Source organism: Saccopteryx bilineata, chromosome 11 (assembly GCF_036850765.1).
Source record: "Saccopteryx bilineata isolate mSacBil1 chromosome 11, mSacBil1_pri_phased_curated, whole genome shotgun sequence".
NCBI lineage: Eukaryota > Metazoa > Chordata > Mammalia > Chiroptera > Emballonuridae > Saccopteryx > Saccopteryx bilineata.
In genome coordinates this window covers 7,929,337-7,952,867 of record NC_089500.1, presented here as the reverse complement: position 1 = coordinate 7,952,867, position 23,531 = coordinate 7,929,337, and the positions used below count along the sequence as shown (strand labels likewise).

Below are 23,531 nucleotides of genomic sequence, written 5' to 3'. Positions count from 1 at the left end.
AGTGACACCAGGCCTGATATACCTGGCTGGTGCTCTCTTCTCCCGGGCAGAGTCCACTGTCACAACAAGCACCCTACTGTCCAACTTTGGGCCCTCCATCAGGGGCCACTGGCCTGGGGTCCTGGGAGACAGGTTTAGCCCTTGAGGTCCCCATTGTTCCCTAGCTTGTGTGACATCTTCTTTAGACAATTAAGTTCAGCTCGCTCTCAGCTCCTACCTCCTGTGCAACATTTCTCAGCTGCAAACATTTCACCAACAGAAAACTCCTGCAGCTTTGGTTGTCAGAGGCTAAGTAACTGCATCCTGTCTACCTGCGGCCCTCTCTCTTTCCAGACATTTCAGACCAGTCAATCAACCCGCCATCTTCAGAGAGCTAAGAGCAAAAGGCAGCAATAAATTCCAACAAGTCCCCCAAATCTGCTTTGTGGTTCAGATGCTAGTCTCATCTCCAGAAAAATCAGTTTTTCACAACAGATAAATAATAGATGATACATAGATGGATAGATGGGTGGTAGATTGATAGATAGATGATAGATAGATGATAGATGATAGATAGATAGATGATAGATAGATAGATGACAGATAAATAGACATAATTGGAAATGTAAAATGCCACGTTTCTTTCCTCCATTTATCTCTCAAATCAGTCTCCCACCCGTTAGTGTATCTGGCATTTAGTAGCCTATCTACATCACATAGAAGAACATGCAGCTTACCTGGTAGGTTTTGAGTGACCCTGTAAGCATAACAACGCATTGTGCTCTGAAATGAGGAAGAAAATGAGAAGTGGGATTCTCGTCTTTGCACATTTCCACCCTCACCACACTTCATGGGAACTGATTCATACACAGCTTTGTCCCTCACTTATCAGAGGACCTGTTCTGAGTGGAAAGAATACCATGATTACCTTTTTTTTTTTAATTCCAGGTATAATATCAATAAGTCCATTCAAGTTAAAATGGGAAACTCATATAAGTTCTAGAAAGATTTAAAAAATTCTTTACTGAAGAACTACCCAATAGTAATCTATTTTTTTAAATTTATTAATTCCATATCAATATTCAACAAAAGTCAATACAGCTTCTATACAAAACCAAGAATTGATTGGGATTCATTCATGTAGTCATTTAAAAAATATATTTATTGGTCATTTACTGTGTGCTAGTAGCAATTTTAGACAAGAGAAAGTGAACAAGTCAGACAGTTCCCTGCCCACTTAGGGTTTACATTCTAATGGGTAAGACAATAAAAAGTAAAATCTAGATAATGTAATAATAGCAGGTAGCTAAGTGATTTGATGAAAAGGGAGGCCAAGCAAGAGCCACCGTGGGGGCCGGGGTCACTTGGGCCATCCGAGGGAACCTCAGAGGACCACACAGATGAATGAAGGGAGGGGCTGACATGGAAACATTTGAAGGACGATTGTTTCAGGTCGCGAGGATGAGATTGCCAGCGTAGAGACAGTGCGGACGAAAGTGAGGACAGGATAAGCCACGTGCCCACATGTCGGTCGGGACACTAGTCTGTATTTCTGATGTACTGTGAAGCCATTGGGATCAGTCCGCCCCGCGTGTTCCGGCAGAATCGCACCTGCCTCGCGAGGATTCTGTTCATGGAGCCCATGCCTTGATCAGTCGCCCATCATGCTGCTGTTTGACAGACTCTTCCCAACCATGATGGGGAAGCGGGAGACTGGATCTCTTGTCGCAGATCCCAGACTCTGACCCAGAAAGATGAGGCAGTTTTCAGTGGAAAGGGAATGAACTCAAACTCAGCTCTGCAAGGCTCCAGCTCCCGCACTGAGTGAGCATCCATGACCCCTGATTATCTCTGATTCTTAAAAAGGGCTACACACGCTCCTGTTTCTTCTGGCAGTAATTTAGGGTTCATGTCTCACCCTGTGAGTTCACTCAGAGAGGAATGGAAGCACTTTGGGTACAAATATGAAGCTGTGCTGTTTTTATAAACATCTGCACTGATGGAGCCACAATTGAAATTGAAAAGGATGAGATCTCAAGGTCAATGTCTTTAGCTTAGGGTACAGCTGTTGTTTCTGCAACACTCATGTGACCAGGAAAGGGTTAACATAGCTATAGAAATACTGCTGAGTACAATTTCTAGCATATCACAACTTCTCTAATAGAATCAGATAGCATTTTTTGGATGCAGTTCGAAAGGACTCCTTTTAGACAAGAAAATAGCTGTGCAACCAGGTGTGCTCTTCTATGCATCCTGTGATTGACAATCTTTTCAGTACTAAAACATAATTTATTTTAACACATCGGCTTTATGCCATTGGCACAAACATGAAACCCGGTCGATGGGTTTCATACATAGGATTGCTGTGTGGTTTTATAAGGTGGTCATCCTAAAGGAAAAGATGTTTATAAGGCATTCAATCTACGACAGAGCCTTCTGCATCCTCAGCACTCTATTTCTTCTTCCTCATCTACTTTCCATAAATTGCTTCATCTGTTATCATTCTTTCCAGTTCTTCAACTATAATCACATGAATGGCATTATTCTTTAAATACAGGGAAAAATTCTTCATGATAAAAGTTTCCCTAACTTTACTCCTTCAATTTGGATGATGATGTGATAGAAATATAAATGTCTGAACTCATAAATTTCTATTTTATTTGCAAGTTTTCACTCTTACAATTTTGTTTGCTCTAATATTCTTACTCTTCCCTAAGTAAATGCATAAGGATTTACTACAACTTGTCTATTTACTGTCGTCTGCTTTTTATGTCTTCCTAAATTATTGTGTTTCGAGTCTTATATTCGCGGGCTTTGTAAAGTGCTGCTATCTCTGTTGCCAAGATAACGGTTGTTGATTGATATGGGTGAGGAAACTCTTCTATTACAGAATGTGGATGTTTACATTTCAAAGTGCAGAGAAACTTGGTTCAGCTCAGTTTCATGTGATATAAATAAAAAATGTAAACATAAAAACCAACTTTAGGACATTGTATTCACCACTTTCTTTCTGTTTAAAGTAAACTATGAATTTTGAATCCCACCTTGATTTGAGTAGAATAAAAAGGATTATTCTTAAAGAGTTGATTAAAATGAACGTGTTTTATCATCAAATATTATTATAAAGCTTTACATCCTGCAGCTTAGCGTTCATCTATCATAATGTGACAAAGTAACGACTGCACCTAATTCTACATTCTGTAATAAAAAAAGACACCGAGTAATAAGTTATAGTCTCAGCTCTCAATAAAAAAAGGAAATGCTGAGAATTTTATCATGTTTCTTCACGTGAGTGATAGGATTCAGGGCAGTTGATCATAATACTTAGAATGAATATTAATTTAAGTCTGAATCCAGTTCACCTCTCATTTACCTCTATCACTTTAGTAGCAATAAACGTTAACTCAAATTTTTTCACACTTTGCACCATTTCATAACATTTAAATTTAATGAGTAAATGTTGATATAAATTTTGTCATTGTATGTGACATGATACACATTTTTGTTAAACATAAAAACAATTTATGAAAAACTTCTAAATGTATTTATCCCCCTTTTATATACAAAGCTGTACTATCAAAAATAATCCAAATTTATACTATAGCTTTGATTAATTGACATGTAGCAATTAGCTGTCTAAATCTGAAATCAGTTTTAAAGTGTGGTCTTGACGAAGATTTAAAAATATCAAACTAGGATGAATCATAGAATCCTAGTAAGAAACTGGCTTATTTATGTAAATAAAATATTTCTGTAAATAAAACGGATTTTTCAGGTTTTATTTGATTACTTAGATTCTCCTATGAATTTAAGTTGATCTCTGTATAGTATCAAGCACTTAAAACACATACACACTTTACTCTTACTCGGTAAGATGTAATAAATGCATACATGAAATAGTATTAAGAGACTCTATGTTCAGTGCTTTTCCCATATTAAACATTCAAATATGCGGAGAACTGGTATTGGATGGTGTTGGAAGTGATGCTGGGAGCACGTGTCAGTGCAGCTGGAGGCGCCTTGCACCCGGGAGCTGGCTGGCAGCATCTCTGTCCACATTAGCACTCAGTGACAAGGGGCTGGCTGGAAATATCCGTGGGCATCAGCTCCGAGGAAATCTGAAAACATTCTAACTCAGGTCTTATCCTCTCCACCCCCCCCTACCCCCCCCCCTCCCGAGAACTGGCAAGTACAACTTTTTACCAGGAGACTACCTGTTTGCCTCAAAGCACATTAGTATTAAAAGAAATTAATTGGATTTATTGAGGTGACATGGATTGATTAAACCACATAGGCTTACCCTGTGCGCTCTTGTAATACATCCTCTGCGTACCAGGGGTGGGGGTGGGGTGGGGGGTGTTGCGCTCACCACCCCAGATCCGCTCGCTTTCCGCTCTTGACCCCTCTCATCGCCCCATGGCAATCTCTATACTGTTGGTTTTGGGTTATTTTGTCTTTGTTTTGTTTGTTTATTCCCTTCACCTTTTTCACCCCAACACCCCTGCCCCTCCCCAAGCCCTAGTTATTCGCCTGCACAGCAGAACCAAACACGCACGCCAGTCTCTCAAAGCGAGGTCCCAGTGCATGCAGGTCATCAAAGTCCTCGTCCCGGTCGGAGTCTGCGGACCCCAGCGAGCTCAGGGACGCGGCCGGGGACCCCGCGCCTTCGAAGGCGTAGGTCCGGAACGAGTCGAAGGGCGGGGCGCCGGGGTCCGAGTCGGCCTCCCGGAGCTTCTGCAGGATGAACTCCCTGAAGATGGCGCTCTCCGGGCCGACCTGCAGGGACTGGCGGTACAGGCTGCGGATCTGGGCCGCGCCGGCCGGCCGGGCCCTGCGCCCCCGGAGGACGCTGCCGCCGCCCAGCTCCGCCACGTCGTAGGCCTGCGTGTCGTCCTCCCCGCCGCCCTCGTCGTCGTAGTGGACGATGTTCTCTCGGAAGTCCTCCCCCTTCCCGGGAAACAGCGTCCGTGTTCGTCGTCGTTTCAGCCCCAGGATCAGAAAAAGAAACCCTGACAAAGAGAGCAGACCGAAATATGAACACGGTGTGAGCGAATGAAACACTAACAACAACAACACGCACAAAAATAATGGAGTTATTTTCAGATTGTGTCTCTTATGTTTAGCACTTGAAGGAAACTCTTGGGACATTCCTCCATATGAAACTCTCTTCTTAATGCTTCAAAGGGGCTAGTGAATATGTAGCGTAGGACTGAATAACGGGCAGATGGTTCTGGAATCTCAAAGCATCATTTAGGTGCTGGGAACTCTTTGTAAAGCACAGAATTCTTTGAGTTTCACTCTCAGCTGTTCAGCACAGGTGATAATGGTGACTACTTCCTAAGGGTTATTGTGAGGGTCAAATTGCAACATTTATAAAAAGCACTTAAGACACTCTCCTGGCGTATAATAATCACTCAACAGAAGCTCACCTTTATTACTGCTAGTTTTTATATAACTATATGTTACATGTGTAATGGGTCATAACCATTCTTAAACAGATGTGCACACACATATTCATGCACCCATAGAACTCAAGGATCGTTGATTTTCACCCAGAAGTGTATATTCACTATTTCTTAAGAATTATTCCACTTGATTTAAGATTTATAATACATTCACAAGAGGAATTAAAAACATATGCACAAAGCCACACTATATCACTGATAAAATTTTTTATTTTCCCTATTTACCATGTTATTTTCAAGAAATGAAGGTACATTCAGTTCAGCACTACTTACCAAATATTATCACAACACATATCAGAATAGCAATAACGATCTCATTCCTGAGTCCCAAGGGGAGCATAAAATCCTTGTTACTGCAGGTCTCCGTACTGCCCTTGTCACCACAGTCACAGACGCGAATGGTAAGAGTGTTGGTACTTGTCAGTGATGGGATTCCACTGTCGGCAATTAAGATGGATATGTAGAAGACAGGCTCTTCTTGAAGGCTAAAACCAGTTCTGTTAGTCAAAATTACAGCTGTGTTATCTAAAAGAAAAACACATGTGCATAAGTTTTTCAAAAGTACGTTAGAAATTCATACCTGGTATACGTATTGCAGGCATTAGTATAGAGATAATCTAAATAACTTTTTACAGTTCAATTTCTTATGCCTCAGTACTGTTTTCCTCTTTTGTTGTTTTGGGATTTCCACCCACCAAAATATTTTCTGTAGCAATCAGACAAACTTTAGAAGACAAATTATAAAACACAAACAAATGAAATTTTATTGAAATGCATGCCTACATATGATTTTTCTCAAATCATCTTTTCAAAACAAATTCTCCATCTTGCTTTTGAAGACTATGAAACCCTTTTGATTCTAGTTACTAGACTGATATAACAGGTGAGAGAATTTACATTTTTCCAATATACAGTTTAATTGTAAGCACAAACATTAAACTGAATCAATTATTTTCTTTGTTTCAGTATCTTTATTTTGCCTCAGTACTTTGTTTTGTATGAATATAAACAAATCTAAGTTACAACTCATTTCTTATATTGATATTTAAGTTTTTATTCTAAATCTATTTGAGTTCCCTTCACGGGGGAATTTGACAAGGGAAGAACATGTCTGCATTTATTATTTCAGCAAAAGGTCTCCCCTACATTAATTATTAAATGCTTTTGTGTCATCCCAAAGGACAGCTGCAGGTATTTGGTTACAGACGCTGAGTAATAAATCCAATGATGATACATATCTTTGGGATATAAAGTAGAATTAAAACAGACGTCCATATAATGTATCGATACTTGTCAGTGATGGGATTCCATTTCCAACTTTACTGATGTGGAAGAGAAAAAAAAAGAGTGGGTTTCTATAAAGTTAATTGTTTCTAAATGGAAGAAAAAGAAATTCTGTCTATCTGAAATCCTTTAGACCATTTGTCTAAAGGATATTGATATAAACATTTCATTTTGAAGAAAAAATAATTTTAAACCAATTTCATATAGTGATAGTTATAATTATTGACACCAAATAGCTTTGAATTAATTGAGATAACATGACTATAAGTTAAGAATGTATCACTTTCTTCCCTGCACAGAGACTGAAGTTTGAGTGACATGAGAAAAGAAAGGGACCATTATGTCAGAACCACCATTATGTCTGTAGGGTCATTCAGACTTTACAAGGACTTACAGCCACTGATGACTTGAAAAAGTGCTTCTAATTTCAAGAAATCCAGTAGAAAATGGGGTTTATATTTTCAGAACTTGACTCTGGGTTTTGCTTCCCATTTTCATTTCTCCTTTTTTTGCTCTCTAATGCAACATTATCATGTTTCAGTAACAGAGCTAAAAGCAATGCTATAAGTTTGCTTAAAATCAACCATGCTGCTAGAAGAATGGATCAAAAGCCATCAAGAGTGAGTGGAATTACCTTGATTATCTATGATTGTAAAACTCGAGTTCTCTGTGTCTTCCACAGATAAGTTAAAATAAAAATAGTGACCGTCTATGGATTCATCTCTATCCACCGCACTGATGGTCTGAATGATCTAGAAAAAAATAGAAAAAGGAAAAAGGTCACTGTTGGTGGTGTTGTTCTTTGCTTTTTAATTAAAATTCCTTGACCAAAATCTTTATGGACATTGCAGAGGATAACTATCTAATTGATGAAGATTTTAATGTATTTTCTCAGGTTAAAAACATATTACTCCCCAGTTCAAAAGAATGTTTTGATATTACATAATAAATTCATTTTTGTTGATGGGGCAGATGGTTTCCTGAGGCTGAGCTTGTTAGAAGCTCTCAAAACACTGCAGCTATCTGTCAAAACTACCTCCCATCCTTCCTCCCAGATTTCTCCTTTCCCTCTCCCACTCTCCCTTCCCCACCTGCATTCCAGCCAGTACAATTTGCTGCAATTATATATTCCCTATTTATATTGAGATCATAACTGCAGTGAAATTATTGTCTTACTAAAGTATTTGCTAAGGTCATGTTTTTAAAATTGACTTAAGGAAATAATGCATGTAAAGCTTAGGAGCAATGTACATGATTTTCTTTGACCCAAGGAAATGACAGAAGATGTGTTCCACATCAGATAAATCCCTCTAATTTAGATCACAAAAAGTGAAGCAATGCAGCTATGAACAAATCGGTCCTCACTTAATTATCTTCTTTCAATTCTGGAAATTACATAAATTGATTATTCGAGTTAATAGTGTGTTTATACTGCTAAACACACTAATCTTGAGTTATTACATTTTAGTACTTTCAGAAATCATGTTTAATTATAATTTGCCTATGATCTTTACAGTCATATGCTTGATAACTTTCTTGTGTTTGAGTTTACGTGGTACGTAGGTGTTTAATTTTGTCTTTTGTTTTGCTATGAGTCATTTAAAAAAGATACATCTTTTGGGAATATACCCTAAGAACACCATAGAACTGTTCCAAAAGGAGAAATGCACCCCCATGTTTATAGCAGCATTGTTCACAATAGCGAAGATCTGAAAACAGCCCAAGTGTCCGTCAGAGGAGGAGTGGATTAAAAAGCTTTGGTACATATATACTATGGAATACTACTCAGCCATAAGAAATGATGACATCGGATCATTTACAATAACATAGATGGACCTTGATAACATTATACTGAGTGAAATAAGTATATCAGAAAAAACTAAGAACTATATGATTCCAGACATAGAAGGGACATAAAAATGAAACTCAGAGACATGGACAAGAATGTGATGGTATTGGGGGGGGGGAGAAAGAGAGAGAGGGGTGGGGGAGGGGAGGGGCACCAAAAAAACTAGATAGAAGGTGACAGAAGACAATTTGACTTTGGGTGAGGGGTATGCAACAAAACCAAATGTCAAAATAATCTGGAGATGTTTTCTCTAAACATATGTACCCTGATTTATCAATGTCACTGCATTAAAATTAATAAATTAAAAAAGATACATCTTTACGGTTTCTGTTTTATAAGGATTTAGTAAATATAAAATAGTATTAAATGAGTAAATGGGAAGAATTGGCCTTTGTTTAACATAATTTTGTTAATATTAATAGTAATAGTTAAGAGTAGTGTCATCCAAGTTCTTAACATGGGGCCAGGTTCCTTCTTAAGAGATTCTAAATGAGCCATAAGATGTCTGTGTACACTTGACATTGCACAGAAACACTGTCGAAGTGTGACATGTTATTAAAGATAAAAAATAGACAGCTTATGCAGAACGCAACATAAAACATGTAATTAATATGTCAGCAACTTATTATGAGTTCTTACCTGACCATAGCCTGCATTTTCACAAACGTAAGTCTCATAGTGTTCAGAGAATTCAGGAGCATGATCATTAATATTAAGAACTTGTACAAACACAGGAACTGCAGAAATTTGTTCAACATTCTCTGCAATAAACAGAATAAAAATAATGTTAATGCTGTTTTTAGGAGAAATAATTTCAATTGAATAAAAGCTATCCGAGGACATGCTCTCTATATAAATCATATATTTATCAACAATACAGCTTAGAAAAGAATGTTCTCAACACATTCAACTCAACTGATATTTATCAAGTGCCCTGTACCGGCCACAGATGTAGGAGCTAATGGGAAAAAGCAGTAAAGAAGATAGTTACACAAACATCATCCTAAAACCCAGAAAATATTTAGCATATTTGCATTAATGCATCTAATCCTGATGAATATGTATATATATATTATTATTATTATCCTCCCAGCTTTACTTATACAAACACTGAGAAACCATTTAGTTTCATAAATTAGTGAAATAACTTGCTTAAGGTCCATAGCTGAAGAGGAAAAGGCAGTAAGAAGACAATAACCAGTAATCTTAATGATGGCTTCAGTCAATGCATTTTATTTTTTAACTTTTTGATTAGTTTTAGTGAGAGAAGAAGGGAGAGAGAGAGAGAGAGAGAGAGAGACCAACTTGTTTTTCCATTTACTTATGCATTCACGGGTTGATTCTTATATGTGCCTGAAATGGGGATGGAACTCACAACTTTGGCATATCAGAACGAAGCTCCAACCAACTGAGTTACATGGCCAAGGTCCAGTGTAGTTTTAAAAAACAAACAAACAAACAAACAAACAAAGGATATAAAATAATGATGTAAATACATGGTAAAATAAGGTAATTAAAATAATATCTAAGAAAATTTTTATATACACACTGAGTCAGGAGGATCTTCTTAAGTGAGGCAAGAAATACAAGACCATGAAGGACAGAAAGATATGATTTAATATATTTTTAAATGGCAAAGAAAAAATGTAAAAAAACCAAAACAACAACAAAGCAACAGTAATATGGAAAAGTGTCAGAATTACAAGATGAAATATTAATAGCTTTCATGTTTAAATCTTGAAAAATGATACGAAAAAGATAATTCTGGCCCTGGCCGTTGGCTCAGTGGTAGAGCGTCAGCCTGGCGTGCAGAAGTCCCGGGTTGGATTCCCGGCCAGGGCACACAGGAGAAGCGCCCAACTGCTTCTCCAACCCTCCCCCTCTCCTTCCTCTCTGTCTCTCTCTTCCCCTCCCGCAGCCGAGGATCCATTGGAGCAAAGATGGCCCGGGTGCTGGGGATGGCTCCTTGGCCTCTGCCCCAGGCGCTAGAGTGGCTCTGGTCGCAACAGAGCGACGGCCGGAGGGGCAGAGCGTCGCCCCTGGTGGGCGTGCCAGGTGGATCCCGGTCGGGCGCATGCGGGAGTCTGTCTGACTGTCTCTCCCCGTTTCTAGCTTCGGAGAAATCCCCCCCCCCCCCAAAAAGATAATTCTGTAGAAGTATGAACAAACCACAAATTTATCAATGAAAAAAAATTCAAATGATTCATACCAGGGTTTCTTAACCTTGGCACTGTTGATATCTTACACAAAAAAATTCTTTGTTTTGAGCCATTAGCTATGCATTGTAGGATGCTTTGCAGCATTTTTTGGTCTCTCTTCACACTAGTTGTGATAATCAGATTTGTCCTGAGATATTGTCAAATGACCTGTGAGGCGAAACAGACCACAGTGGGGAGATGCTGCAGTATCAGAATATTCCCAAAGGCTCTTTCTCACCAGAAGTGAGGAGAATGATTTACTCAGTCCTCGTAATTGATGTTAAACATGAAAATCAGAGCCAGTAATTGGAGTGCTGAGAAATAATGGAGAATAACAATACCTTTTCTAGAGCCTAAGCTGGCACCAGAGAGTGACAGTCAAATTACACCCAGCTTGGCCCTTTGGACCTAGGAGGGTGAGTCGAGGCTAGCGGTGCCTTCCCTAACCCTTCGGGAAGGAAGTCACAGAGGCAGCGTGAACCAGCTCGCATGTGTGGATTCAGGGAACAGGTCAAAGGCAAAAGAAGGGCCCTCGTAGATAGATGGGGGATGGGCCGCGGATGAGCTGCTTCTGTCCTTTGTCCTCTCGTGGCAAGTCTCCTGAGAACCTTCAGAGCATAGAGAAAGAAAGCAAAGATACGCACCTGAAGAAAGGAAGGGGAAAGCACGTTCAAGAGAGAGATCGTGCACTAGTTCCTCTGTTTTTGTTTGTTCATTGGTTTGTTTTTTAATCTTTCCATTGATTTGAGGGAGAGAGAAAAAGAGAGAGAGGAAAGAGGGAGGGAAGGAAGGAGAGAGAAAAACATCAATTCATTTTTCACTTGGTGTTTCATTTAGTTGTGAACTCATTGACTGCTTCCTGTACTTGCTCTGACCTGGATGAAACCCACAACCTCTGGCGTGATGGTTAACACTTTATCCACTGAGCCACCCTGTGTCCTTTGTCTTAAGGGTTTTTACCTGCTTTCTAAAGGTGGGAATTTTAGGCGTGGTCTCAGGAGAGGTCTTCAACAGAATATCGTTTGCTTTCCAGTGTGCCTTTAAAAAGCTCGTCCATCAAAACGAGCATATAAAGGGGTCAGGGTCATTCTCTGGTCAGCTTCCCTTTCAAAGAATGTCTCCTAGGAGGGACCAGGACTGAGGCCGCAGGGGTCCCCAAACTTTTTACACAGGGGGCCAGTTCATTGTCCCTCAGACCGCTGGAGGGCCGCCACATACAGTGCTCCTCTCACCGACCACCAATGAAAAAGGTGCCCCTTCCAGAAGTGCGGCAGGGGGCCGGATAAATGGCCTTAGGGGGCTGCATGCGGCCCGCGGGCTGTAGTTTGGGGATGCCTGGTTGGAGTGTGTAAACCACATGCTCCTAAGTGTACTGGGTTAGGGAAGATAAGACCTATGTTTTCTTATCTGGCTATAAATGGGTTGGCTGTTTAACTACCTGTCTCAGTGTCCCATTCCCCTTGCAAAAGAATTTCCCTAGCTTCTTACCGTCCTGCCTGAGCACCAGTATATAAGACTTTAAGATTCAATGTATCTATTCCAGAACTGTCTGCATGGCACCCAACTAACCCAAATGTATGTCAAAAGGGAACAGGCCAGATAAAGTACAACCATACTATGAAATTCCATGTCTTTATTAACAATGTATGAGTCAATGTAACAAATATATTAATATCATGAGCTTTAAAAAGGTATTATAAACTTGGTTCTAATCTTGAGAAAAATGCTTAACCATTGTTTGTTTCAGCTGATTCTCTGTAAAATCAAAATGATATTAGTAACTACTTATAGAACTGCTATAAAGGCCTGTTATTAAATAAATTAATATATATAAAGCATTTAGAAGGTTACATAGCAAATAAGCAATAAATACCAAATATTCTGTCTATATCTACTAACCAGAAGTGATATACATGATATTTTGTGAAATGATAAAAAGCAAGTTGCAATATATTATATTCTATATGTATAAAACATTATTTTAAATCTTCCTTTTTTAATTTAAAGATGCTGTGAAATGGTACATAGAATTAAAGAGGGAGGTTTCTTTGTTTCTCTTAATGTTTTTATTTATAACATACGCTTTTTAGTTCATGTAAAGGCATTATAGTTACAACTGTAACTTCTAATGCAAAGGCACTTTTTATTTTTTTAAAAAAGACAATTCTCTTTGTTGAAAGTAAGGGAAAAGACTATTCTTCCTTCCTGTTAGAACATTTACCTGAGAAAACTTGTAATTGTTAGTTATTTCTCTGTTTTTTTGAAATGTATGTAAACATTTTACACGTTAAATAAACCTCTTTCCAATTTTACAACCAGGTTCATCTTTCTCAACTATTGGGAGCCAACTCTTTGCAGTATAATCACCAAGGTGGAATTACCCCCTTTTCCAGTTTCTGTGAGCCTTGTCCTTGTTGAAAAGCTACCACATGTAATAAAAGAATAAAAAGTTTAGTTTTCTTTTCTTTTTCTTTCTTTTTCTTTTTTTTAGGTAAGAGGAGGGAGGTAGCAAGTCAGACTCCCACAAACACCTCAAATGAGATCCACTCAGTAAACCCATCTGGGGACGATGCTAGAGTATTGAGCTATTTTTAGTGCCTGAGGCTGATGTGCTCAGACCAGCAAAGCTATCCTCAGTACCTGGGGCTACACTCAAACCAATCAAGCTACTGGTTGTGGGAGGGGAAAAGGGAGAGAAAAAGGATAGGAAAGGGGGAAGCAGATTGTCACTTCTCCTGTGTACCCTGACCAGGGATTTAACCCCAGATGTTCATATGCTGGGTCACCGTTCTATCCATTGTGCCACTGGCTGGGGCCAAAAGTTTAGTTTTCATTTGGATGAAGTCAATTAGCAAATAGAAATGGTCACTCAAACTATTTAGTATATTTAAAATGAACTATGTGTGACATGTGATGTAAAGTCCTCCTACTTAAAGGCTAGTAATTTTTTCTCTTGAGAACATACTTGCAATGGTCTATATCTGCCTAGAAATTTCAAGATGGAATGATTCAAAATTTAAGACAGACCTTTTAATGGTTTAAGCATAAAATATATCACCATAGAACAACTTTTTACATAAATATGTACACTGGAAAAAAGTACTCCAGGTACAAATAAATATAAGAAAAATTAGTCAGAAATTCATTTAAAGTTTTTATTTTTCTTCTGTAAAATTCTGCATAAAATTAAGTTCAAATAAACCTTTGACATGACTACATAAAACAGATCTATATCTTCACAGATTCATTTTAAAATAGTTGTTTTATTAACTTAGCTGACATACTGATAAATAGCTTGTCGCTTCATTTGGGAAGTTTTCCAGGACAGAGACTAAGCACAGTGAACTTCATTTGCTGATAAAACATGCTACGGGGCAGCATCTCATTCCTGTATCAACATAACTGTTATGTTGCAACATTCTAGGTAGTTACCACATACAGCAGGTGCTTTTATAGCACTTTGATGGGATGATTTGTTTTCCATTATTTAAGTGTTTCTTTTATATTACTACTGAAAATTAAATAGTAAAACAATTTATAAGTGGTAATAGGAATGATCAGACACTGTTAATTTAAAATAATAAAATAAAATACACATGTATGAATTGACACATAAAATACGAGTTAACTCTAATTCCAATAATTTTTTTGTGTGTATTTTTCCAAAGTTAGAAGCAGGAGGCAGACAGACTCCCGCATGTGCCTGACCGGGATCCACCTGGCATGCCCACTAGGGGGCGATGCTCTGCCCATCTGGAGCCTTTCTCCATTGCAACTGGAGCCATTCTAGTGCCTGAGGCAGAGGCCATGGAGCCGACCTCAGTGCCCTGGCCAACTCTGCTCCAATGGAGCTTTGGCTGCGGGAGGGGAAGAGAGAGACAGAGAGGAAGGAGAGGGGCAAGGGTGGAGAAGCAGATGGGCGCTTCTCCTGTGTGCCCTGACCGAGAATCAAACCTGGACTTCCACATGCGAGGCCGACGCTCTACCACTGAGCCAACCTGCCAGGGCCTAATTCCAATAACATTTTAAGGCAGTTTTTTGTCCCTATGTTCAGAGGGAACTGAATATTTTAAAAAGTATGGTAAACCGATATGTGGCTCCCGAATGAGTACTTACCTTTTTCTCTGGCTATAACGCTTAAGTTGTACCAAGCACTAACCTCTCGATCGAGAGGGTTAGTTGTGATGATAGTGCCATTGTCATTGATATGGAACACTTTGCTTCTGGTAATAGAATACCTGAACCAAAAAAAAAGAAAGTGTTCCTTAATTTTATTTTTCTCTGCATAACCATAATCTATAACACCCTTTTAAAAACTTAAGACAAATTTTAAATACATGCTGCACATAGCTAATTAAATTCTGAACAATTTTCAAAAAGGTATATTTATATATTTAAGATTCAACTCAGTAGAGACAGGAAAAAAAAACTAAAATGGCTTCAGATTTAAATTTATGTAGGCTCAATCCAAACTCATTCTCTTTCCTGAGAAAGAATTTTAATATGTGAGTGACTAGGTTAAAAAGGAATGACAATATGTCCTTCAGAAAATAAAAAGCAATGCAAATAAATGGTATAATATGTATGTGTATAATATATATTATATATATCGCAGAAATGACAATAGTAGAACTAATGTGCTATTAGATCATACATGGAAAGAAGCCAAATACTGAGATTCCCTCTTGCAAAAATGACCTCCTACTCCACAGTGAAAGAGTCTTCGAAGTACTCAGCATTCTTATCAGCCGGAAAATTATTAATAATAAAAATTAAAGAAGGTTAATAAGTAGGGTTTGGTGACGGCTCCTCATTGCATGGATATTTTGGAAGAATGAGATATCAATGAGTTTTACCAGGTAATTATGTTGCAAAAGATGAGAATATTTTCATCTTAAATTGTCAGGTCTCTAAAAATATCACTATTTTGTTGCTTGATGTCCAGGGAGAACTAAAATTAAAGTGATAGAAAAGTAAGGTTTGGAGGAATTCAATTCTAACTCTACTAACTTTTAAACCTTTATTTACTTACCTACCGACAAGTGCTCACATTTCCTACCTAAGAAATTCATTAACAAATGAAACAACAGTTTACCAGTTAATATTTTGTATTAAATATCTAGAATATCCTGTCTCAATAATACACCATTAGAAATAAAACCAATAAAAAGTTAGAGATTATTTCCAAATAAAATAAAAAAATATTATGGAGTCAGCAGTAACATTTTAAGTCATAGCCAATAAATAGATTTAAGAAAGGAAACATATTTGCAGTACATTTTATAAAGAGCCTGAGCTGGAAAGCTTAAAATATAAAGTGTTGATGCTTAAAAGATTAGTCTTTGATTCACTTCAATTTTCCTTTGATGGACTCTTCATCCTTTAATACACACACACACACACACACACACACAATGGAATACTGCTCAGCCATAAGAAAAGACGATACTTATCAAATAAATCAGTCAGCAAAAGTTAAGAACCATGTGATTTCAGTCACATGTGGAATTTAAAACTGAAAGCAACAAATGAACAAACCAGAAAAACAAAGAAGCAAACCCTCCTAGACACAGACAACAAACAGTGTGGTGGTTAGCAGAGGCAGGGGAGTACAAACAGTGTGGTGGTTAGCAGAGGCAGGGTGTACAAACAGTGTGGCGGTTAGCGGAGGCAGGGTGTACAAACAGTGTGGCGGTTAGCGGAGGCAGGGGTACAAACAGTGTGGCGGTTAGCGGAGGCAGGGGTACAAACAGTGTGGCGGTTAGCGGAGGCAGGGTGTACAAACAGTGTGACAGTTAGCAGAGGCAGCGGGGTACAAACAGTGTGGCGGTTAGCGGAGGCAGGGGTACAAACAGTGTGACAGTTAGCAGAGGCAGCGGGGTACAAACAGTGTGGCGGTTAGCAGAGGCAGGGGTACAAACAGTGTGGCGGTTAGCGGAGGCAGGGGTACAAACAGTGTGGCGGTTAGCGGAGGCAGGGTGTACAAACAGTGTGGCGGTTAGCAGAGGCAGGGGGTACAAACAGTGTGGCGGTTAGCGGAGGCAGGGTGTACAAACAGTGTGGCGGTTAGCGGAGGCAGGGGTACAAACAGTGTGGCGGTTAGCAGAGGCAGGGGTACAAACAGTGTGGCGGTTAGCAGAGGCAGGGGTACAAACTGTGTGGCGGTTAGCGGAGGCAGGGGTACAAACAGTGTGGCGGTTAGCGGAGGCAGGGGTACAAACAGTGTGGCGGTTAGCAGAGGCAGGGTGTACAAACAGTGTGGCGGTTAGCGGAGGCAGGGTGTACAAACAGTGTGGCGGTTAGCAGAGGCAGGGGGGTGGGCACACAGAGAGTAAAGGGCTCACATATGTGGTCACAGAAGATCTAACTTTGGGTGGTTGGCACAAATGCAGTATACAGATGATGTATCAGACATGTACACTTGACATCTATATAATCTTATTAACCAATGTCACCCCAATGAATTGAATTAAAAAAAAGCTTAATAAAATGTGACTGTGCAATACTTTCTCATTGCTAACATTTTCTGCCAGAATGATATAAACAAATGATTCTTCCGAGCTGCCTTCTCCAGATGCCTTTACATCCTGTACTAATGCTTGTGTGACACAAAATTTCTCCCCTTCGTGGGAGAAATTGAGACACACATACATTTAATTTTGTTTTCACGACATATTTTGAACATTTACTATACCACAGGGAAGAAAAAACAACTTGTGATCCTAATATATGTAACACAATCTTATTTAAAAGACACTTCCAAATGGAAGACTGTCCAGAAAAGACATTGAGAGTTTTTGCAGTTTTTTTTTTTTGATAGATGCTCACAAACTATTTTTAAAAATAATGAACTTCAGTATTAGAATGAAAACTGTTTAGGAAAAATATTTTTGGTAGAATATAAGGTAAGTAATACCCAGAAGTGATACTCTAATACACATACTTCTGTTCATATTTGGGTACATCTCACTTATTTATCTCATATATCCTGACATTTTTATTTGTAGTAAACATACAACTCTAATAATTTGGTATATTATTTCAAAGTCATATCATGTTTTTATCAATGCTCATAGGCATTGTTGTAAATCGATCATCATTCATTGCCATATTTATATCACTAAAATTCAATGTTTAAATTGTTTTCAACACTTTATTTTCATAAATGATAATATAATGAATATCTCAATCATTAAAGCATATTTTTAAAATGTATTCTAAGTATTTTAAGAACAAAATAAACAGGTTAATAAATATGCTACTTTAAAATCTAAACAATTGATTTACTGGGTTATAATTATTTATAATTATATATTATTATATACATATATAACATATATACTTATATTTTTTCTAAAATCACTGTAACTAAATAGAAACTATATCTGTATATTAGGAGAAAATTCATTTTTTTTGTTTTGTTTTGTTTTGAATTTTTTAAGTGAGAAGTGGGGAGGCAGAGAGACAGATTCCCATATGTGCCCCAACTGGGACCCACCAGGCAAACCCACTAGGGGGCGATGCTCTGCCCATCTGTGGTTCTATCACTAAGCAACCGTGCTATTTTAGCACCAGAGGCAAAGACAATGGAGCCATCCTCAGCACTCAGGGCCAACTTGCTCCAACCAAGCCATGGCTATGGGAGTGGAAGTGAGAGATAGAAAAAAGGGAGAGGGGAAGGGGTGGAGAAGCAGATGGTTGCTTCTCCTGTGTGCCCTGATCAGGAATTGAACCCAGGACATCCACACACTGGGCCAACACTCTACTGCTGAACAACCAGCCAGGGCCAGGAGGCAGTTTTTCTAATTAACAATTACAGTGAAAAAGTGGGATCATCTCTTTCAAAAACTTAAAGAAGTTCCTTCTTTGTATCTGCATCTTTGTATTTGTAGCCCTTCAAACTACACAGCAGAGCCAGCAGCATAATAAATACATGGAGGTTTATAGAATTCTCTGAGCTGTGAAGTGTAGAAAATGATTAAGGGGACATAAACAGATTTTGTTTTTATGTCTAACCAGAAATTATTTGAAAATAGAAAAAAAGAAAAGAAAAAGAAAATAGAGTACGTGAATATAACAGACTAGTTTAATAATGACAAATACTGTTAAATTGTAACAAAGAAATTCACTTGTAACCAATTAGACTTATTTCATTTTGATTCCTTTAAGTGGTATCTTAAAATAGTGCAATTTTTGAATATTGTTTTAATTAAATAATATTTAAATGAACCACATTTGGATCAGCTTTATTTCTTCTTTGGGAAAAACCCTCACCTCTTCACCCCAACTAATAGAATTGGTTGCATGTAATTTTATATGGTCATTGACTATTTTTTGCATGTGTGCAGTTGCTAATTCCATTGCTTTTTAACCAATAGTGAGGCTCCCTATTAGAACTTGTCTAAGCTGCTGCAAATTTGATGTGCCATACAGATAAATATAGACATATCCTTGCTACACTCATATGAAATCTCATCTGTGAGCCATTCTGTGTTCATTCATTCCTTACGGCAAAGTTGGCCTTGCAGACGTACCGGACAGGAGATTTCCTCTGATCTGGATCTGTGGCAGACACGGTGCCCACAAATGACCCCTGTGGCCTTCCTTCAGAGATTTCAAATATGTAATATGGGAGGAGGAAGACAGGGGGCTCGTCATCATCTTCCACCTGGATCTTAATGAAAGTGGCAGAAGCTTCAGTGTGATACTCCATGAGCTGCTCATCAACATGGTGGTTTTTAACCTTTGCTCTAATTCCATAGTGGCTCTGGTGCTCAAAATCCACTTTCTACAAAGAAGACATAGCTTCAGTAATCCAAGGCATCACTTAGAAAAAAACTTTTTGCTATTATAATACCTCAGTCTCAGATTTTACTTTCATTCCTCCTGAGGTTGTTCTGGGTTGTTTTCCCTTTTTTTTTATTAAACTTATGGGGTTGACATTGGTTAATAAAATTATGTAGGTTTCAAGTGTACATTTCTATGATTCATGATCTGCAAATTGGTGGTACTTTTTATCTACTTGAATCCTTCTGATATGTTCACTAAGCAGGTGCACAGCCAATACCGATATGTATTTTGCTATTTATGTCTATTAAACATGTTTTCAGATAATAGTTCTGTTTTTACATTTAGGTTAAAAATATACTTTTCATAAATATCGTATGGAGTTAGAAATTAATTTCTTGTCAATTAAGATCTGTTCAAAAATTTTGTTCTGTATTTGACATTAAAAAATGTTCTACATGTAATTCAAGAAGTTCTATAATAATTAAACCTCATCTCTAAACTCCTTGTCTCCTTAAAGCATAAATCACACTTTCTCATTTCAATTATTTACTGAAGCAAAATAAACTGGCCACATGAAATAATTGTATGTATTTCTGATTTGATTTTGTATTATTCTGAAAAGTAAATAATTTTACTAGGGCTACCTTTTTTAATATAACTATTCCTTCTTGGGTCTCATTATTAGTAATGATGTCGAAGGTTTGTGACTCATCTTCAATGCTGTAATCCATTTCTGCATTATCTCCTATGTCATCATCAGATGCCAGAATTTTTCCTATAGAAGTACCAGGGGGCGCCGACTCAGAGACAGTCATGCGGTATAATCCTTCAAAAACAAAATTCAAGATAGTTAATATAAATAATTAACATAACAGTCAGCCAATTAGAGCTCCTTTTATTTGTGGATTATAGGAAAACCCATACCTACCCTTTCTACCAGTTATTTGCTCTATGATAGATAGATAGATAGATAGATAGATAGATAGATAGATAGATATAGAGATAGAGATATTCTTCCATTATTTTTAAAATCTGAACATTTTCTAATAAGCTATTTGAGCATCTATCATTATGTCTTAACTATATCTTGGAAAGTCCTATTAGCAGGATGTATCATTTCTAAATTTCTATTCCTATAAATATCTTCTCACTATTCCTGGGTTTTTTTGGGGTTTTTTTGTATTTTTCTGAAGCTGGAAACGGGGAGAGACAGTCAGACAGACTCCCGCATGCGCCCGATCGGGATCCACCTGGCACGCCCACCAGGGGCGACGCTCTGCCCACCAGGGGGCGATGCTCTGCCCCTCCAGGGCATCGCTCTGCCGCGACCAGAGCCACTCTAGCACCTGTGGCAGAGGCCAAGGAGCCATCCCCAGCGCCCGGGCCATCTTTGCTCCAATGGAGCCTCGGCTGCGGGAGGGGAAGAGAGAGACAGAGAGGAAGGGGGGGCGTGGAGAAGCAAATGGGCGCTTCTCCTATGTGCCCTGGCCGGGAATCGAACCCGGGTCCCCTGCACGTCAGGCCGACGCTCTACCGCTGAGCCAACTGGCCAGGGCTATTCCTGGGTTTTTTTATTGACCCTCAGCCATCCCAAATTAAATTTGATAAAAACAGATTTTCAATTTTACTCAAGAATTCTGATACCTAAAGACCAATAAATGTAAGCATAAATTAAAGATGGGAGAAACTAAAAGCAAACAGTTGAGTTCCAAGTATAATAGCTTGATTTTAAGGTTTTTGACCCTGGATCCCATTAGTCACAGTAGAAATGGAAATGAAAGTTAGATCCCTAAAATTTGGTAATGAACACACTTGAGAAATGATGTTTAAATTAAATAGCCCTATTTTTTTTAGCCACAGTAAAATAGTGGCAATTATACTCAAAATACACAGATTAACTGAGGTTTTTCTTATTTTTCAGAAGTATCTTGCATAAAACTGACAAAGAACTAGCTATTCATATATTATTATTTGTCATTAATGCTAAATATAGGAAATAATCAGATATATTCATATTCTAAAGAATGAAACTTTGTAGAACTAAAAAAAGATCCCAGATAATATAATAATTTTCTTTAAAGAAGTTCTTAATATCCTTGGAATTAAAGAAATGAAGTGAGTCACTTCACTGACTCCTTGTAAGACTGTCATTTATATTCTAAAGGGAAGAAATGTTACTTAAAAGTTGGCAATAGTTTCCCATTTAAGGAAATAAGAGCTAAATGGTGCTGTAGTGTTTATTTCATTGTGGGAAAATTAAAAGAATTGTTTATTTGATTGCACAAATTAAAAATTACCTACAAGTAATTCTGGAGAACTCGGTGACATGGATCTGACCCAGAACTCAACCTGAAACCAGATGCTTTAAACCCTTCACTAAATCAATACTTAGTTTGTGATAGTTTCCGTACTTCCAAAAATAAATATTTTGGATGCAAATGCTTTACAAGACTCTATCTAGAGGCTGCAGATAAAACAAGAAATGGTATGCAGCTTATGTTCTTGAGGATGAAGCAGACACTTTAAAGATAGGTCGTGAATGTTTAAATTGTGAGGAGGGCAACGGGATGTCAATAAAAGAAAGCAGTTTGAAAGAGTCAGAGGCCAGCACAAGTCAATACACACGTTTTCGAATGCTCTGGCGCTGCAAGGAAAGAAGGAAAACGTTTTGAAGAATGAGGTGACCTGATGGTACTAGGATCATGCCTTCCCCTCTCTGGTTTGAAGATATTAACGCTATCATTTTACATCAGGATTCTGGGTAACTAAGAGCAGTTTAAAACGATTATCTCAATTTGCTAAGAACTGATAAATATTGTTTAAATAAAAACTAAAAAAGCAGCAGAAGTTTTGAAAACATCTGTCTCCATGAGTTTCTTTGAGAGTTCTCTGCCTTCTAGCCTTAAACTTGCTATTTCACCTTCAAATAAAATGTAGACTAGTTTTTTTCAGTGAATCCAGCCACTATTTTTCTACATTTATTATATTCTGACTATTTTATAAAAAGTGCTGGGCATTTCAGTTCGACATGGTCTTCTTGCTGTTAGGGCACACCAAAGCTGTGGAGCTGGGCATTTCAGTTCAACACGGTCTTCTTGCTGTTAGGGCACACCAGTGCTGTGGAGAGAGTCACAAACACTACACCACCCTAACATGGAGATGAAACTCACAAACTGCTACCCTGCTGCCTAAATCCCTTCCAAAGAGGAAATGTTTTGTTGACTTACAAAGAAATGAAAAGATGTAGCTCAATTACATAGGATGCTCAATTACCCTACATATGATGTATGTGGTTCTAGAAAGCTAGAAATGAGTTCTAGAAATGTACAGCATGGTGACTATAGTTAATAGTACTATATTACATAATGGGAATCTGCTAAGAGAGTAGAACTCAGATGCTCTCACCAGACAAACCACACACACACACACGATATGTAGAGATAGCTACATTAATTAGTTTGACTGCAGTAATGATTTCACTATATATGTATCAAGTCATGTTGTGCCCCCCAAATATTTACAATTTCCATTTTAAAAATCATTGTGGTTCATTTTCTTTATTATTAAGTGAGAGGCGGAAAGGCAGACAGACAGGTTCCTATATGTGCCCCAACCGGGATCCACCTGCCAAGCACCCTATGGGGAGATGCTCTGCTCATATGGGGCTGCTGCTCTGTTGCTTGGCAACCAAGCTATTTTAGCACCTGATGAGAGGCCATGGCACCATCCTTAGTGCCTGGGGCCACCTTGCTCAAAACATTAGAGCTATGGCTACAGGAGTGGAAGAGAGAGAGAGAGAAGGGGGAGAAGTGGAGAAGCAGATGGTCACTTCTCCTGTGTGCCCTAACCAGGAAACAAACCCAGGACTTACACATGCCAGGGTAATGCTCTACCACTGAGCCAACTGACCAGGGCCTTAAACTAACAAAAGTTAAATTGGATGATAGCATAGAAATAAAAATTTAG

At 38.4% G+C, this 23,531-nt stretch overlaps 1 protein-coding gene across 3 annotated transcripts in view; it reads right to left on the bottom strand.

The window, feature by feature from the left end:
• Positions 1 to 4,325: 4,325 nt before the first annotated feature.
• CDH19 (cadherin 19) overlaps positions 4,326 to 23,531 on the bottom strand; it is a 57,117-nt gene continuing 37,911 nt past the window's right edge. For all 3 annotated transcript variants that reach the window (XM_066247097.1, XM_066247099.1, XM_066247098.1), the window contains 7 exons: positions 20,210 to 20,391; positions 19,310 to 19,563; positions 14,892 to 15,013; positions 9,217 to 9,338; positions 7,363 to 7,480; positions 5,718 to 5,969; positions 4,326 to 4,988 (listed from right to left, as the gene is read on the bottom strand). In XM_066247097.1, coding sequence (XP_066103194.1) covers positions 4,498 to 4,988; positions 5,718 to 5,969; positions 7,363 to 7,480; positions 9,217 to 9,338; positions 14,892 to 15,013; positions 19,310 to 19,563; positions 20,210 to 20,391 — 1,541 coding nt within the window. In that variant the 3' untranslated portion in view covers positions 4,326 to 4,497. The remainder of the gene's footprint in view (positions 4,989 to 5,717; positions 5,970 to 7,362; positions 7,481 to 9,216; positions 9,339 to 14,891; positions 15,014 to 19,309; positions 19,564 to 20,209; positions 20,392 to 23,531) is intronic.